The sequence below is a fragment of the Eleutherodactylus coqui genome, chromosome 12 (assembly GCF_035609145.1).
Source record: "Eleutherodactylus coqui strain aEleCoq1 chromosome 12, aEleCoq1.hap1, whole genome shotgun sequence".
NCBI classification, from domain to species: domain Eukaryota; kingdom Metazoa; phylum Chordata; class Amphibia; order Anura; family Eleutherodactylidae; genus Eleutherodactylus; species Eleutherodactylus coqui.
The window spans coordinates 45,203,128-45,222,336 of record NC_089848.1 but is presented as its reverse complement, the minus strand read 5'-3'; the positions used below and the strand labels follow the sequence as shown (position 1 = coordinate 45,222,336).

General features: G+C 46.6%; 1 protein-coding gene across 1 annotated transcript in view; it reads left to right on the top strand.

The window, feature by feature from the left end:
- The first annotated feature begins 4,288 nt into the window (after positions 1 to 4,288).
- Positions 4,289 to 19,209, top strand: part of CMTM7 (CKLF like MARVEL transmembrane domain containing 7) — a 46,726-nt gene continuing 31,805 nt past the window's right edge. Inside the window, exon 1 of the mRNA XM_066584634.1 lies at positions 4,289 to 4,577. Within this exon, the coding sequence (XP_066440731.1) occupies positions 4,449 to 4,577 (129 nt within the window). The 5' untranslated portion in view covers positions 4,289 to 4,448. The remainder of the gene's footprint in view (positions 4,578 to 19,209) is intronic.

The following is a 19,209-nucleotide window of genomic DNA, read 5'->3' as shown; positions in this document are numbered from 1 at the left end:
TGAGGGCAGCTGAAGACTTTAATGGGGTTCGTTACTCGAAACGAACCCTCGAGCATCGCGAAAAGTTCGTCCCGAGTAACGAGCACCCGAGCATTTTGGTGCTCGCTCATCTCTAATCAGAACTCATCATGTCTCTTGACTAGAACTACATTTCAAAAACAGAAGATGAATTAGTAATGAATCCTCCTCATCACCTCATATCCTTCCATTAGTTCACAATGGAAGTGTTATTCATTTTAACGACCAACAACATTAGAGGTCTGGACTTAAAGGGCTTGTCTAGGGGAAAAAAATTGAAAATGTCTCATTACTGTGTAGAAACATAAAAGATGGAATACTCTCCCCATCTGCCCCCGTTCCCACCGTGCCTGGCGCCCCGCTGCTCGCTACTTTCTACTTCAGCGATAATGTCCTTACACAGGGACATGTAACTGACTTTGCTTCTTCGAGTGACTAGCGGCAGAGGTCCCTGTGTTGGGATGTCATTGCTTCAGCAATTATGAGAGCAGTGCGGGAATTGGGCAAGTTGAGTATAACGCCTTTTATGTTTTGGGGGCTGCTACTAGGGCTCCTACTTAGTAGCACTCCGTTTTAAAGCCCCTTTATATGCCCCTACTCATTGTTAATGCCCCCTTATGCTTTCTCATGTGTTGTAAAATAAGCAGCTGATTGAGTCACCTCTTGGCTGCTGCAGTCTGAGACACTTCTGTCCCTCACTAGCTTTCGCATAACGTGATTATGTCACGTGTTCGCTGCGGCCAATCCCTGGGTTAACCTACACTAAAACCAGAGATTGGCCACAGTAATCATGCAATCTGATCGCTCTACCAGAAAGTCAGTGGTGGACAAGAATGGCGCAGACTGCAGTGGCCCCAGGACTTGACCGCCCCACTGGGATCTGTCCCAATAGAATCAATGGTTCATTCGCTCCTGTGTGAATGTGAAGACAGTTTTTGCATATAATGGTATAAGGATAGGGGATTTGGAGGTTGCAATCGGCCCTTTTGTCTGATCTACTCCACCAGACCGGAGGACACGATATATACTGAAAATGCAGACGTGTCAACCCCATTCTTAGGCTCTCTCTCACCCAATCACCCTGTAGTATATAGTTTTCCCTCTGTTGCTGGGGAGAAAGGCCATAAATGGGGCGCCGATACAGCAAAAGAAAAACAATAGAAAAAACAAAGGCAGCCATCATCTATTGGAGTCATTAAATAAATAATGGGCTGTATACTTGCCTCTTCGCTCCCAGTTCTTGTTCGGCTCTGGGTGCTCTGTTCTGGGTCCTGACGCCATCTAGCATGAGGATGTTGCATGCCCTCCCACACACCATGTCCTGACACTAGATGGCGTCAGTGCAGCAGTGCTCAGAGCTGAAGAAGAGTTGGGTGTAAGAAGGGCAAATGGTCAGGGGTCTAAATATATTTCATTTATTGTTACTACTTCTGTTGCCTGCTGTATGGTTTGATAGAAATATAGGGGGTCTAGGGTCTACATATATTTAGAGGGTCTGAAATTAATTTAGGGGATGATATTAATACATTTTGCCCTACAGCTTGGAAAGGCCAATCCCATTTTTGCCCCAACCTTCTGCTCAAGTATCACCTTGTGAAGGGCGCTGCCAGGTTGGCATTATTGTACGGACACTTTTAAACAGGATAGAATATTCCACTGTGTCCAAAACTTCACATCAGAAGCCGCATAAGGTCGTATTTACACAGCCAAGAAAATCGTGCGAGTTCTGCATTTGCGCGATGCACAGAACTCGATCATTGTATTAACCCATTGTTTCCAATGGGTTAATCTGTGTGAGAGTTTTTATTCTCACAGTGTGTGAGAATAGGACTTGCAGTGTCTCACAAATCGTACAACACACGGACGGGTTTCTATGTGCTGTGCGATGTGGCTTGGTGCAACTCGCTATAGGCCATGTAAATACGGCTTAAAGAAATGAAAACGGCAGAATTCTGATGGCGATTCAGCATCAAAATCCGCATTTTGACAGCAGAATATGGTCATCCGTGAAGCCCACATTTTTACTCCAAAAACAGATGAAGACGTAGCGCTTCCTGGGTCCATAGGCTATAGTGCATACGTTTGACTACATATAGGCAGCAAATGTTTCTGTGTAGATGTTTTTGGTGACATTGAAAAGCGTAACGCACTATAGTTTTCTGTCCCACAAAAAAAGCTGATAAAAGCAAATACTAATTTTGCATTGCAGTCAACACGATCATGGCATGTAAAAGTCTGACAGAGGGAGGGGGTTCCCTCTGTAACCAAACGGACCCCCGTGATGTGATCGTGGGGTCCAGTTGGGTTACTATGACCCCTAAAGGCTTGAATAGGGCTTCCGGGTTTGCCAGCTACAGTGGCCTATGAGCCTCAGCATCGTAGGCTTTATAGTACACTGCAATACTGAAGTATAATAGTGTCTTAAAAGAATGATAAGGTGACATGGTGATAGTCAAGTCCCCTCGTGGGACAAATATAAAACGTGTAAAAAGTATTTTAAAAAAAGTAAAAATGTCAAAACCACACTTTACCCCCTATACTATGTAAAAAAAATAATTCAGAAATCTATTATTGCCGTGTTTGTAATAACCAATGCAAAAAAGTTAGTAAATTATTTAACCTGCCCCGCGCACGCCATGAAAAAAATACAAGAAGCATGGCGAAAATAGCTGATCTCGCCTTACAAAAAACGGAATAGAAAGCGATCAAAACATCAAATGGATCAACAAATGGTACAATTAAAAAGTACAACTCATCGCACAAAAACCAAGCCTTTAGGCTATTTACACGCAGGCGAGCGCAATCACAGGCCGAGAAGCTAAGCCCGATATCATTCGTTTTCAAGGTGATGCGAGGCGATTTTCTGTCAAAACCGCCTCCCATCACTTCAGTAAGGTAGCGATCCTCCGGCTTGTTTTCAATGGGAAACCTCGAATCGCATTCGCATGCACATCGCACGCTGGGCAATTTCTTTCTTCCTGTCTCATTGAAAACAATGGGCAATGTGTTCCTAGAAATGTGAAACTATAGGACATGTGTATGACTTCATTCAGAAGAATTGGGTTCATATTTGTGCGAAATTTGTGCGTCCGTGTGCAAACAGGCTGAGGCCGGCTTCACACAGGTGAGATTCCCTGGAAGATTTGTGGATTGCGAGACGCACAACTCTCATGCGAACATGTACCCCGTTCCTTTGAATGGGATCGTACACATGTGTTTTTTTTCCCCGTGGTGCGATGCAGGAAACAAATCGTGGCATGTCTTACCTTTGCACATGCCCTCGCATCACATTGCCATTATTCTCAATGGGGCCGGCAGCAGCATTGCGATGCTCCATTGAAAACAATGGGAGACACTCCGCTATCAGCCGCGGCGGAGGATCGCTACTTCCCCAAAATGATGTGAGGCAGTTTTGATATAAAAACGCCTGGCATCCGTGGGAATATCACGTTGGCGAGCGCGATATCGGGCCGTGATTCACAGCCCAATAGCGCACTCGCCCGTGTGACGTTAGTCTGATGGAGCTCCGTGGACAGAAAAATAAAACTGTTCTGGCTCTTGGCGGGCGGCGACACAAAAGCAAGACTTCAAAAAATGTTTTTAGCGTACAAAAATAGCAAAAAAAACTATTACAAAACTTTATAAACTTGGTATCGCTGGGATCGTGGCGACCCCGAGAATAACGTGATCACAGCCATTATATTGCATGATGAATGTCATAAAAATGAAATCCAAAAAACAAATAGCGGAATGTGTCCTTTTTTTTCCCAATCCCTTTCAAAAAAGACGAAAATAAACTTCCACAATCCATCACAGTAAAAAAATACAACGTGTCCCGCAAAAAACAAGCCTGGGCTTGTCAACGGAAAAATGTAAAAAATGATGGCTCTAGGAATGTGATGATGAAGAATCAGGCTTCGTCACTAAGGGGTTAAAATATATATGGCGCGTAGGATTTCATAATGTAATCGCATGCTAACAATACAAGCTGGCTTTTTTGCCTCTGTGACAATGCCAGTATGGCCGGCCCTAAGTCTGATACAGTAGGTAATGGGGGGGGCCTGGTAATGGCTGTGTTCAGGGGTGCTGGGGTGTTACATTATATGTTAGCATCCACCCCTTGAGCTCTTCTTACACCCTTGAATACTTTTGTGCTGCAGCCCCCAATACTAGAATAACTCGGTTAGTTTGTCCCTCAGGTAACTCTTCCTGGCAGCCGCCACACAGCAGGCGGAAGGGAAGCTGTGAGTTTTCGCCTGGAGGCAGGCGGGATACAGCGCTGCTGCGGGGAGGTGGCGGCTGCTGTGGGCGCAGGAAGGGGGCTGCACTCGGGCGGAGCAGCTGCGGGGTCAGCGCCGGCCCCTCCACAAGTGCGAGCAGCATCTAACCGTCTAAGCCCGGACGGCACGGAGGACCGGGGGAGCGGCATCATGCCCCAGCATAACGCCCCGGTGATCCGGACCACGGCCAGCAGCAGCAACGTGCTGCCCTCCAGCCCCGGGCTCGTAGACAAGGACTACCCGCGCTCCGGCAACGCCATCCTCAAGCTGTGCCAGGCGGTAAGGACGGGGGACGATGCCCGCTGTGTAGTCTGCGGCCGGGGGTGCGAGCCGTCTGTACGAGCGATGATCGGCAGACCTCAGTGTAACCACTTGTAGCTTCACAGCAGAGTTCTAGAACTTCCAGTGTTCCGCTACTACGTGTCCACTTAGACGGGCCGATCTATCGTTTGAACGAAGGATGTCACGAGTTGGCCCGTTCGGCCTTATACGTCCGTGGCTCATTCAACCCCATGTTTAACCCTTTGAGGATGCCCCCTCCCCACCCCGTGAGTTAAAAAAAAATATATATTTTCGGTTTTTTTTCTCCCCATTAATTTAATTTTTTTAAATTCTGGAGTGAATTGCGGGGAAAAAAATCACAATTTCGGCCTCCTGTTTCTATGGTGTACACACTGCAGCTAAAAATGACACAGCGTTATTCCATAGGTCAGTAAGACCCCTGTCCACGGGCGTTGCAAAGTCCCGCGGCAGATCTCCGCCACGGGAGCCGCTGCCCGGGAGCAGGAGCCCCCACCTAATCTGATAGGCTGACCGCGGAGAATCGGGGCAATTCGCAGCATGCTGTGAATTGCCTGCCGCGAGCGGAGAATCGCAATGATTCTCCGCTCGTGGACACGGGGCCGGCGCTTTCCATAGCAATGGTATGGAAAGCTTCGGCTGGCGTGATTCGCCAGCGAAATTGTGCCCATGGAAAGGCATCCTAAGGCTTGGTTCACACGGAATGGATTTGCCGCGGAAATTCCGTGCAGAATTTCGCTGCGGCAAATCCGCATGCGGCCGCTAATCCTGGGATTCTCCGAAATCTCGTCCAAACGGGACAGCAAATCCGCTGCAGCTAAGCCGGCAGAAGCCGACGCTGCGGCACGGCTTTGCCGACTGCAGCATGTTTGTTTATTTTTTTTCCGCTGCGACCGCGCTCTGCTCTATGGGAGCACCGGCCGCAGCAGAAGAGCAAGCGGCCGGGCCGCTTCAAAACTGCCACGGGTTTTGAAGCAGCGGTTCTCCCGGCGGAAATCTTGTGGTTTTTCGCTGCGGCCAAACCGCGAGATTTCTGCCGGGAATCCGCCCCTTGTGGACTTAGCCTTAGAGTTCTACGATACCAATTGTATATAGTTTTTTGTTTTTTGTTTTTTTTTGCTGCACTACTTTCGGAATCTAAAGTTTATGTTCTTCTGTCATGACATTTTTCATTTTTCCGTCTACATGGTTGTGTGAGGGCCTGTATTTTGCAGGACGTTCTATAGTTTCTTTTGGTGCCATGTTGGAGTACATGCAACTTTTTGATCACTCTTTATCACATTTTATTTCTTGGAGACGGGGTGACCCCAAAAAAGTGCAATTCTGATGGTTTGGGTTTTTTCTTTCTGATGAGTTTCACCGTGTGAGGTCAATAGTGCAGTACTTTGATAGATCAGATGCAGTGATTCCAAAAATGTTCTTTTTTTTGTTTGTTTTTTTTTCATAACATTTTTTTTTTATTAGAAAAGGGTTTCTTTCCCCTCTTAAAGGGGTTGTCCCGCGCCAAAACGTTTTTTTTTTTTTTTTTCAATAGCCCCCCGTTCGGCGCGAGACAAACCCGATGCAGAGGGTTTAAAAAAAAAAACGGATAGTACTTACCCGAATCCCCGCGCTCCGGTGATTTCTTACTTACCTTGCGAAGATGGCCGCCGGGATCTTCACCCACGGTGGACCGCAGGTCTTCTCCCATGGTGCACCGTGGGCTCTGTGCGTTCCATTGCCGATTCCAGCCTCCTGATTGGCTGGAATCGGCACACGTGATGGGGCGGAGCTACGAGGAGCAGCTCTCCAGCACGAGCGGCCCCATTCAGAAGGGAGAAGACCGGACTGCGCAAGCGCGTCTAATCGGGAGATTAGACGCTGAAATTAGACGGCACCATGGAGACGAGGACGCTAGCAACGGAACAGGTAAGTGAATAACTTCTGTATGGCTCATAATTAATGCACAATGTACATTACAAAGTGCATTAATATGGCCATACAGAAGTGCTGAACCCCACTTGCTTTCGCGGAACAACCCCTTTAAACTTTATTACCTTTTTTTTTTTAAATAAAACTTTTTGTTTTTGTAGTCCCCATAGGGGGCATGAACTTGCGATGGTTTGATCACTTCTGCAGTAAATCTGCAATGCAGCCTTGGGGGGACTTTTAGAAGGCCCCTGGCTGCCAAGGTAACTGAACGCACCCTGCAATGTAAATGCAAGGGGCCGTTCATGACCCCCGAACTCCAATCAGAGCATTTTAATGCCACCGTCAGAATTACAGGGTTAACAGCTGCAATCAGCGGTGGTGGTGATCAGCGCTGTTGCTAGCAGGTGTCAATTGTGAGAAACAGCCGGCACCCACATTGTATGGAGTGGGATCAGGCTCCTGATTTCTCCCTCCTTGATGTAAATGTACATCTTAGAGCATTAAGGGGTTAAACTGAACAAATTAGCAAACGAGCCAATAGTCATTCAATGGAACCTAATAGCTGCACTATTCCACCGCGGGAACCACGGGAAAAATCTGTCCGTGGGAATTAGCCTTCAGGGGATGGGAGGCATAATTCAGAGTGTAAGCGGGCACACTGAGGGCGCTTTTAGACAGAGCGATAAGTTGTTCGCACAAGCGGGCAGTGTCAGAGTTCGCTCGCTCGTGCAGCTCGTTTGTGCAGGCAGATACATTGTTTGCTCGCTAAGTCGTTCACATTCACTGTAGTAGTTACACGCTAATATGAATGGATCACTGACAATCGATGTACTTTCATGGACTCCGTTCACGGTGTCCTAGCAGGCGTGCGTAATATGCGGTGAAATCGCTCTCGTAGGCACGAGCCCTTACTTTTGGGGATGTGAGAAGTTTGCAGCTGCTGGGCTTCTGTCTATCGAAGAACATGTACAGCCCGGTCCTCGGCTGTCGTGTAACATGCTATAGTTCAGTGTTTGCATGTAGAGAACTTCAGCGTGTTGCGGTTGGCTGTTACGGCCCACACAGCTATATTTGGGTAAGAAAAGTGCTGCATCCCCTCCTTCCTCTTTATTCTGCTTACTCAACCGTTCCAGCGGGCCATTGGTTGGACTGCACAACTGTTTAGGCGAGAGCCGCGCACAGGAACCGTTAGTAAGAAATACTCGGCATCAAAGATGCTCACTTTATTGCCTCTCCATATAAAGTATGCCACGTCTCCACCACATCCGGGGCCTCTGCCAGGCTGGTACGGCTCCCCAAGGTGACTAGGCTTGTGTTGTGCTGATGGATACTTTCTACTTTGACTGTATAATTGTTTAGATCTGTCACTTTTCTGATTTGTACCAGAGCAGAATCCACAGAGATTCGTGTTTTGTGCAATAATAACTATTTTGCAGTGTAAATGCACAAAACTGTAAACAATAATACAATTAATCAAAACGTTGACAGTGCAGATGTGTTTGAAAATACGTATGACGATCGGGGTTGACAACAGTCCATAAAGAAAAACAGTCACTTTTTTCCAGTGTTCAAAAAATTGCTACATATAGGCCTAATGCCCACGGACGGAAATCCTGCCGCGTTTCATGCAGGGGAAATCCGCTGTGTTATTCCGCAGTTACTGGGTTCCATGGAACCGAATTGCTTTTTGCCTCGCAATGTTCACGCTGTAGAATTCCGCAGCGCGAAATAAATTGCGCCATGTTCTTTTTGCCACGAACAACATGCATCTGGCTTTCATTGTAGTCAATGGAAGCCATCCGTCACGTGATACTTCTGCTGTGAGCACAGCGGAAGTATCACTTGGTGACATGTCACCGCCCACCGCCGGCGCATGATGCACTGCGCTGTGCATGCGCGCTGGCTCACCTCATGGGAGTCTCACGGTGGATCCGGAGAGTCTGAGTCTGTGGTTTCTGTGGGGCACCGTGTTGGACTCCACTGCGATATTCCAATACCACAGTGTTTCACGCATCTCCACGTGTATTGCACACACATTTGCGCACCCCCCATTGGCTTCTATGGGGACCTCTGGTGCGCAAATTCGCAGAAAAATAGAGCTTGTTCGTTTTTGGGGTTTTTTTTGGGTTGTTTTTTTTTGTGCAACTTAAATACGTGCACAAAATAAGAAAATGTGAATGAGCTCATATAAATTAATGGGTTCTATTCTCTGCATATTGCTTGTTCAAATTTTGTACACGCAACTACGCTCATGTGTAGCCGGTCTAAATGAATGAAAACGAATGGTATTTAAACCAAAGGATCAGTGAATGAGCCAACAATGATTTGTATACCTGCATAAAATGAATGAAAAGCGAATGATTTATCGCTCGATTATTAGCTGCATTTACATTGAACGATTATCGCTCATTTTTGCTCATTTGAACGATAATCATTGCGTGTAAAAGGGCTTTTAGGTAGGTAAAGGATTAAACGCTGGGTTGTGTGGGTGAAGCTCGGTGCCTGTACAAGCAGTATGACTGCTGCCTGCCGCTTACCACCAGCATACTCATAGGCCATCAAGGGGTTAACAGACATTGGCGGGAATCCATTGTGTCTATTACTATTTCCTTTCGTCTTGTTGATCCACTTCCTTTTTTTTACCCCTTTCTTATAAACAAAATTGCCTTTTTAAGTTATTCTGTAGCCAAACGAAGTGCATTGATTTAGTGAATTTTGAGTTAATCGGCTGCGCCATGATATCTTGTGCGAAGAAGAAAAGTCTTTGCCTTCCGTTATTAACCATTGCCTTAAAAAAGATAAGGTAGACTTAGACTAACTTCACATAGGCAAGCGCGATATGTGGTCGTGAATCCCGCCCCCCATATCACACTCGCTATCCTTGTGAAATCTCCGAGGATGGGAGGCATCTTCAATGGAAGACCTAGCCTTGCGTGCACCTAGCATGTGGTGCAATACTGCAGCCGGCCCAATTGAAAACAATGGCGTGGCGTTGCGAGAGCACGCGGTATGCTAGAACCTGCTGTGACTTTATTGCCTGTTTGAAGCCAGCCTAAGACCAACTTCACCAGAGCGTATACGCATGTGTGCATGCATGAGGCTAGCGTTTTTACGTGCTTATTGGCGTATGTTACTCTACTATTCACGCCCCCAAAGCGTGTTGATTTGCACGCAGCAAACAAAGATGCACCCAGTTAGTCTAATGAGTTGCAGATGTGTTCTTTTTCCAGTGGAATTCCGCAGCGTATCATGCATCCCCTTGCTTGTAGCGCACGCATTTACACACACCCTCATAGACTTCTACGGGGATCTTTGACACACAAATGAGGAAGAAAATAGAGCATGCTGCGTTTTTGGAAGAGTGACTGAATTGCGCAGAAAAATACGCGTTTTCGCAAATATTGGAATCAGTCAATTCTATTCTTTGCATACTGCGTGTGCAAATACGTCCATGTGCATCTAGCCTAAAGCCGGCTATACACATGGAGGAAATTCCTCAGCATATACATAAGCCATACGGAGGAGATTTCAAAATTCTCCTTCACGTGGTGTGAAAAATTTCCGCAACAAATCTGCGCCTTTATTTGATTCTGAATCCGGATCGCGCCTTATTTGTGCTGCGGATTTCAACCCTTGAAATACAAGGCCTAAAATCCGTGGCAAATCCGCATCAAAAATCGTGGTCAAAGCTGCACCATTTAGGCCTCATGTCCACGGGCGGGTCGGATTCCGCTTGCAGAATCCCGCAGTAGGATTAGATCCTGCCCGCTGCAGAGGACTCTTTTTCTACCTGTCCGGGTCTTCTGTGGACCGGTGCGGGTCTTCTTCCTTCCAGACTGGTTCTTCCTTCTCCCTTACTGCGGATGCGACTTGTGCGCTGCGCACATGAACAGTCTTTTTTTTAAACTCCTGCTTTCCTGCAAGATCTGCAGCATGTCCGCAGTGTCAGCTGCGGGTGTGCCATGGATCAGATGGCTTCCATTGACTTCAACTGAAGCCGTCCCTGCGGGATGCGCAGAAAAATGGAGCATGCTGTGATTTGTTCTCCAGACCAAATGGTTCGCAAAACAAATCCGCCCGCTTAAATTCATCTGTGGGCGCCCAGGTCTCTTTGTGGGCGGCTTGATTTTCAGATCTCCCATGCGGGTTCCGCAAGTCAAACCCGCCTGTGGACAGTGTGGATTTGGTCACTGTGGTTTTCCACCGTGGAAAGCCCGCAGCGATTACACGAATGTGGTCGTGTTGTGACCCACAAATTACTGCCGACCAGCAGGTTTGGATTTCTGGCAACTCGCGGATCACAACACGACTAGTCTCTTTCATTCGGCTACTATGTAGTATGGCAATACTGCGATATTTGGTTGCGTGACCTGTATCGCATTCAGAGTCGCCGTGTAGCTCTAGCCTAATTGGAAAGGCATCCATTTACTCTGTGCCCATTGTGGTCATATGAGAAAATACTTGCTGTAAATCACGGCCTCCTTTCAGGTTCAATGTTAAAAATAAAATCGGTTTCCTGTACGGCGACATCATGTGACTGCGCACCTGTTTTATGTTACGGATGACGATTCTGAACAATGCTGTAGGAGGCACATCCTGTCTAGAGCAGTGAGACTCTCGTCTCCACTTGATGAGTTTTGTCAGACATGTAAAATAACAAGAAAAAACTTTTTGGGTTTTCCTAGTGATTAAAAGTGAACACAATTCTAATAGGGTTGTAAGTTTACTGTAGATGTATGATGATGGACTACTATGTTACCAATCGCGAACACCGACTTACCTCTCCAATCAGCTGTGGTACATGTCCTACTTATCTCTTCGGCTGACAGCAGCCAGAGGGTGTACGCTCTCTTAGAATGTCAGTTCATACTTTACAGATTCTTCCCCCTACTAATCATGTGATATCCTTGGCTATATCAGACATCCTCCCCTATGGAGAATCCCTTAGACCCCAATTACACTGACAGATGATCGTTTAAAAGTTGCTCAACAGTTTGAGTGACAGTTTTGAGCTATCATCTTTCCATAGTCTATAGTAGCTAAGTAGGTATTTAAGAGCTATGCAGGCGGAGCAGGACACTGCCGCTATCGCTCAGCGAACAATACAGCTGTTCTGCATAAGCAAACAGCTGTATTGTTCTCCACAATTATAGCTTGCTTCCTTCTGTGAACTACCAGCGGGACATGAGCTGAAAGAATCTTATGAGCGCTGCCGACTGTGATAACAGCCTGCTCCGCTGATAAGAGTTCATCGCTCAGTTCAAGAAAACTAGAATTGAGCGAGGAATGACTTATCCACGAAAACTGCATGATGTCCATGCATTTAGACGCAACGAATCTCGCTCAAAAGACGGCTTCAAGTGAATTTTGACCAAGAATCGTTGGGTCTAAATGGGCCATTAGTTTGTGGTCTGTGGGTTGGTACTAGTGCAGTATGTCTCCACCAGAAGTATGTGTGAAGACATGGGGTGGCCGGTCTGAATTACAGGGGACGGACAGGTCACACCCATAGCTGTGGCTTGGCTGCCGCACACACACCTCCCCAGACACACATGTATCTGTCATTCCCCCCCCTGAACCTAACACATCTTCTCAGTGGCCTCCAATCTCTGCTTTAGTTTTCAGCCACTTCAGCCACTGGCAAGGTAGCCAGCTGCGGGCATTCCCTGTAACTCAGGCTGGCCAACCATTGTCTCCACCCATACTTCCAGTGGAGACATACTACACTAGTATCCTTTTGGTCTTGCTTATGCCAGTTCCACATAGGGGCTGGTTTGCAGCAGAATGTCCGCAGTCGGTATTGCGCCACAGATCGGCTGCAGAAATCCTGCCTCCAAACCCGTTTGGTGTAGTTTTTGAAGCTGGTATTATCGTAAATTTCTCTGTGGAATTCAACCCCTCATTGGGAAGAGGTGACTTCTGAAGCAGAAATGAAATTGACATGCTGCTGAATTGATTTCCACATCGCATGTCAATTTCTGCAGCTTGTGAACGAGATTTTCAAAATCTAATCCACTTTGCTGGCCGGATTTTCCATGCGGAGAATCTGCACAGAACCTCTATTGCAAATCTTCCAGAGCTCCCCCCCTCTTCCTTCCTTAATGTGCTGTTTAAGTATATGCTGATTCTCTGTCCCCTGACTTTGGCTTTCCTATATTCCTATCTCCACTCCTGACCCCCTCTTGTACTGACCACACTTCTGCTGCTGCCTCCCCTGACCTCTCACCTGCTGAACCTATTGGCTTGTTCCATGTTCTGCTGCCTGACCCGACCCCCGATGGTCTGACTACACACTGTTCTGTGCCTAGGTTTGAAGTAGCATTGAAGGGTGAGGGGTGCCTTAGGTATGGCCTCTAGGTTTAGCCCTTAGCCAAATTGGTGTTTGGCACAGCAGGCCCACATCCGCCAAGCCTGATGGAATATCAGTACCTTGGAATATATGACACACCGAGGCCACAGTCTATATATTTGTTACATCATATCAGTTTTATACCGGCCATCTCTCAAGTGGGTATGTCCCCAGTCAGAGGCGTAACTAGAAGCTCCCGGGCCCCGATGCAAAACTTGTAACGGGGCCCCCAACTATAATGCTTTACTTATAGTACTGGGTTCCCTATATAGAGAAGAGAGGTCTTATGGGCCCCCTAAGGCTCCTGGGCCCGGGTGCAACCGCATCCCCTGCATCCTCTATAGTTACACCCCTGTCCCCAGTAATAGAAGTATCTGAGTGGTATATAGCAGTAGGTAATCAATAAGGTAGACAACAGTTGTAGGTTATACACCTGCCAGCCACCATACCGGACTCGGTGACTTCTCTGGAGCTCAGGTTGAACAATTGAACGTGGCAGCCATGGTATCCCACGATCTACAATCCCTATAGAAATAAATGGGATCTATTCTCTGCATATTGTGTGTGCAAATAGAGCCAAGTAAAGTCAGCTTAAAACGCCTATAAGAGCCGGTGTTGTACTTGACCTGACTTCCAGTACATAGATAACCCATTCATTTAAAGGGGTTATTAGAATAGCAAGTTATCCCCTATATACAGAATAGGGGTAACTTGCTGATCGGTGGAGGTCTCACTGAGGCCCCCTCAAGATCAGTGAGGGTCTTATCATTGAGACTCCCACTGATTAGCTAGTTATCCCCTTTAAATAGGCACTGTGTAATATATAAATACATCCAAGTATGATAGAACTGCACAGAATTTGAACATGTAGTCTGGTTTCACACGGCTGTGAAACTAGTGCGAAATTTGTGCATTTTGAATGATGTCCTATCTTTTATTCCTTGGATCGCATCGCTAAATTGGTTTTAATGGGACAGTAAAACACATTGCACAGCGTGTGATGTGCATGCTAGTTCGATGCAAGGTTTCCCATTGAAAACAATGGGAAACACTTGTCAATCCTCCAACACGGCTGAACGCTACTTCCTAGAAGTGATAGTAGGTGCTTTTTGTCCACAAAAATGCACGTTGGTGAGCGTGAAATCACCATCCTGTGTACAATGCTGCAGGTCTCCCATGAACAGCCCATACGCTCTGCCAGCAGAAAGCCGGCAGAGACTGCATACAGGTTGCGTATGGCACTGCGCATTCCCGAGAATGACATGGTCATGGACATGCGTAGTGTGTTGTTTTTTTTTTGTTTTTTTTTTTTTTTTTAAATTCCCTGCTCACTGTAAAGAAATGCTGGCCATACTCAATGCATGCATATCGACATTGACTTTCCTTGCCTCCATTCATTGCGTGTTATGCATGAGATATACGCATGCGTAATACACAGTGACAATACGCCCGTGTGAATGAGCCCGTGCTGCCAGATTTCCCCATAAAACTGCTGGAGGTGCAGTTTCTCTCCTTAGTTTTTTTTGTTTTTTTAAAGGTGGATAGAAAACTGCTGACCTAGTGAAACGAGGACCAAAGAGTCTCCGTCTGACCTGTTGCAGGCTACGGCTAGGTTCTGGTTTCTGTACCCACGTAGCCTTCTGCATGGACGACGGAACTAGTGCTGTCGTTGCAAAAACGCAGAGCCCCTTCTCATCTTTATTACATGTAGTCCCAGATGTCTATGGAATTGTCCGTGGCTGAGGAGGTGTTGGAGAAAGGTCTTGGACCTAGTTGGGTCTATGTGTGGTCCTGCCTGTTCTATGATTTCACTACTTTCTGCCTCTTAATAACTTTATACTAGCGTTGTTCAAGCGTAGGCGATGATACTATTCTTTGCAGCACAAATGTTGGAAATGAAGTAGAAACCCCACTTAGACCTCAGTGGTCTCTATTTGAGCATTGGAAGCCTAGGGTTCTGGTCTCAATGCAGTTTTTGGCAGTCCAGACATAACCTGGGGATGGAAGCAGAAACTGCCATATGTAGTCTGCAGCCTATCTTCAGGTGTAGCTGCCTTGCCCTCTACAAGGCATCCTATCCCCATGCTGTGCTTCTTATACGTAGCATAGTCTTGGGGAACCTTGACTTTGAGTAGGGGTCTCTTGGCTTCGGCATGATGAGAAACACCGGTGTACAGCATTGCGATCAGGCAGCTGAGGCAGGAGAGGTTACTTCCCAACAAATGTGCAGTACTGCTTCTGCAGTGGAAGGATCAGATTGCAGAATAAATGGCCTTTTGTGCGGCGCTGGAGGCCGTTCATCTGTGTTATTTATTCCGGTAAATTCGATCTCACAGAGCCCTCTGTCCAGACTTCTAGGTCCGTCTGGGTGGATCCGCAAAAGCCTTTTATTTCTCGCGTCTACCGGAGTAAACATGTTAGAGAACACGATGATTAGTTTGCGAGGAAGTAATGTTGGTCTGTGCTTGGCTTCCACCGAAGCTCTAGTATAAATATGTATCTATTCATGTTGCATTGACATGATGCTGACCATATTGTGTTTTAACATGGAGTGCTGCCAGAAGTTTGTGCTTTTGGCTTACTGCAATAAACACTCAGCTAATCCATCATACCTACCTATGGAGTGATGGTGCCGACCCGCTCACCTCCGTCCAGAACCTCTGTCACTGAATTCCAGTAAAAATGGGCCGAATTAACATGCAGCTCTATTTTGTCCTGTGAAATGCCAGACAGACAGAAACCAAATGGTGCCGTTCAGTTTCATCGTGTGACGTTGCATTTAGCAGTTTTTCCGCTCCTGTAATGGAACAACAAAAGGAATACTTTACTGCTAGTGTGAACTACCCCTTATGCACATGGCAAGTGTCACTTACGTTGGCGACAGTTTAATAGAACCAAAATTAGACTTCGCATATGTCCTGATTTTTAGTTTTTTTTCATGTGCTTGTGGTTATACAGAGTTGAAAGTACTATTTGTCACCACAGGGGGCAGTATTACACTTGTCATACTCGTATAAAGGAGGCAGTATTATAATAGTTATTCAGGGCTATTACAAATGAGCTTCCTAATTTGAACCGCGCATAACTCACGTTTAATGACCCGCAGTTACATACTTTCGATATCAGTGGAAACCAACACAAAAAGTTGTGTTGCACATCATCAAAAATGTTTCCCCATCAGAGATGATCGGTGTGGCCCCTTTGTCACTTGGCACACATCAAGCCTGTAGTCAAGCGCCTGCCATACATGTTGGTGCGTATCAAGATTGACTGATGTAATGGCTTCTGGGATGCATGCATGGTGGGTGGTAAGGGTGGCATGTAGACTGACGCTCACCCAGAGAAAAATATCAGAAGGTGTAAGGTCCGGGGAACGTGGGGCCAAGGGAGAAGTTCACTATCTTCACAACCTGCACAATCAATCCATCTGTTTGGTAGTCACCCACTGGGCTCTCTTCTGACTTCAATGTGTACAACTTCTTGTACAGAGGAGCCGTTTTAATAGTAATCTTCATTTTACATAGGGGGCAGTATTACAGTCTAGTCTTTTATAGCTAATAGCAGTAAGAAGCAGAAAGGGAGGAATCGGGAGGAGAGAGACGCAGGGCACTGCATGTAATTAGTCGTAATATAAGGTGGCCAGATGTCCCCAGTGTCAAACAAATGGGTGTGGTCAGGGGCGGGGCTTATCACAATGTATGATTTTTTTAATTTTTTTTTACCTCCGTTGTTATAAAAAGTACAGGGCTGGTTCAAAAAGACAGGGAGCAAATTCTGCAGCATTTCTGTGTTAAAAGAAAAAATGTCAAAATACTTATGATTGCTGTGGATTTTGACTGGAAGTCAGCCGTGTGTCCGCAGCTGATTTCATACTATGCGGCGCTCCCTCTCACCTCCACCGTAGGCTTTCCGCTGTCAGCGCTCACCGGCTTCCGGTTCCCAGCAGCCTGTAGTGGCCTCACCTGACCAGCATCACCTGACCAGGCTGCAGGAAAGCGGAAGCTGAGGAGCGCTGACAGCGGGAGGCGCCACATAGTATGAAATCCGCTTCGGCTGCGTGATTGATTTCCAGTCAAGATCTGCACCAATGGTGCAGTTTTTTGTTTTTTTTACATGCGGCATTTGCTGTGGAAATTTCCGCAGCATTTGCGCCATGTATAAACCACTCCTAAGTCAGCTTGAGGTACACTGCCACGTGCAGAGTGGCCTCAGTAGTAATAGTGTCCCCTAAGGCCTCATGTCCACAGGCAAAAGATTATTTTAAATCCGCAGCGGATCACCCGCATGCGGATCCACACCCCATAGGGATGCATTGACCACCCGCGGGTAGATAAATACCCGCAGATGGTCAATAAAAGTGATTTATTTATTTTTTTTTTTTTTCATTTTTTTAAATGGAACATGAAAAAATCCAGACCATGCTCCATTTTCATGCGGGTCTCCCGCGGGGACGGCTCCCGCAGGCTTCTATTGAAGCCTATGGAAGCCATCCGGATCCGCGGGAGACCAAACTGAGAATATACTCACCTGCTCCGGATCTTCTCTTCTTCGCAGCTTCATCTTCTCTCCGTCGCGTCCGGATCTTTTTTCTTCGTGCCGTGCACATCCGCCGGGCCGAAGAAAGAAAATCCGGCCACGACGGAGAGAGAAGATGAAGCCGCGAAGAAGGGAAGATCCGGAGTGTGCGGAGAGGTGAGTAATTGCTATTTTCATCCCTCATGTCCGCGGGGCAGGAGGGACCCGCTACGGATTCTCCATGGAGAATCCGTAGCGGGCATGATTTTCCCCGTGGACATGAGGCCTACAGCAGCCCCAGCAATAAGTGAACCCCCACAGTGGTCCAGTAGTAATAGCGCTCCCCTATACCAGCCCCAGCAATAGTAGTGACCCCCACAGTAGCCCCAATAGTATTAGCGCTCCCCTATATCAGCCAATCAGTGTGGGTTGTACTCCTGTATTATGTGGCGCACTTATCTATGGCGGTCATCCTTGGTATCGGTTCGTATTGTGCAGACTAGGTTTGTTAGCAGTCACCCCTCCCCCACCTTGGGGTGAGCTGAATGGATGCCCATTAGTCTGCACATGAACATTTTGCTCCTTTATATTGCAATCTGGCTTGCTGCATGCTACCAGGTTATATGGTGATTGAGCCTTCCCTGCAGTGTATCTTGTAAATGGCTTCATATTCTGTGAGTTGGCCCCTATATCAGCCCCAGCAATAAGTGACCCCCACAGTTGCCCCAGTAGTAGTAACGCTCCCCTATACCAGCCACAGAAGTAATAGACACCCCCACAGTAGCCTCAGTGACTCTTTAGTGCAGAATGAGCGGAGATATAAAGGAATAAAATGCAGTTTGGACAACACGCACAAGCTGACAAACTCCCTTTAAATTCGGCTTCTAAAAATTTAATTTGGCTCCTAAATGTTTCAGTTCCGGATCAAATGGCTCCTAATGGCACGTTAACACGTACCGACAGTCGTTGAAACGACTGCACTGCCACTGACATCACCGCTAAGGTCGCAGGCGCTTGTGCAGAGTGTTTACACTGAAAGACTTCTCTCTGGATTGTCGCTCCGTGCTTCGCCTTCTATGTGAAGTGGGGAGCGTTTACACGTAACGAGAAGCCAGCAATACAGCTGTGTGTTTTTTTTTTTTGTTTTTTTTTTGTGCCTTTACACGTAACTATTATTGCTCAGGTTTGTTCATTTGAACGCATTTTGAGAGATAATCGTTACGTGTAAATGGGCCATATATTTTTGTTTATTTTTCCTGGAGCCTTGTTGTGCCCAATGAGGTTAGTCTGATGCTTTCTCCAGAGTCTACTTATGGGAGAACCTTTTTATTTGGGAAAGGGTTCTCCAAATTCAATGAGCCTTTCGAGGAGTTCATGTTGTGTGAGGGTTAAATGGCTTATTTAGATCGGTGTCACACGGACATAAGCACATTTGCGCTGCGTATTTGTGCACTGGGCATTGTGTATTTGTGCGCATGTATGTTTTACTGTACATTTTGTGTGCTGATTTGCACGCACACAAAAAATCGACCACGCACCCATTCATTGAAAGGGGCAGTTAAGTTAATTAGTTCAGTATGTGCTATTTTCGTGCACAAATGCACAGGAAAATAGAGCAAGCCGTGTATTTTTTTGCACAAACGAAATATGCGCGTAAAATACGTTTTTGCGAGTGAACCTATTGGAATCAATGGGTTCTGTTCACTGCATACTGCGCACGCAAATTTTGCGCAAAACTCTGAATACTTTCATGTGACACAGGCCTTCATCTACAATCCAAAAACATACTAGCTGCTTAGATTGAAGGGGTTTTACCACTGAAGACAGATAATTGCC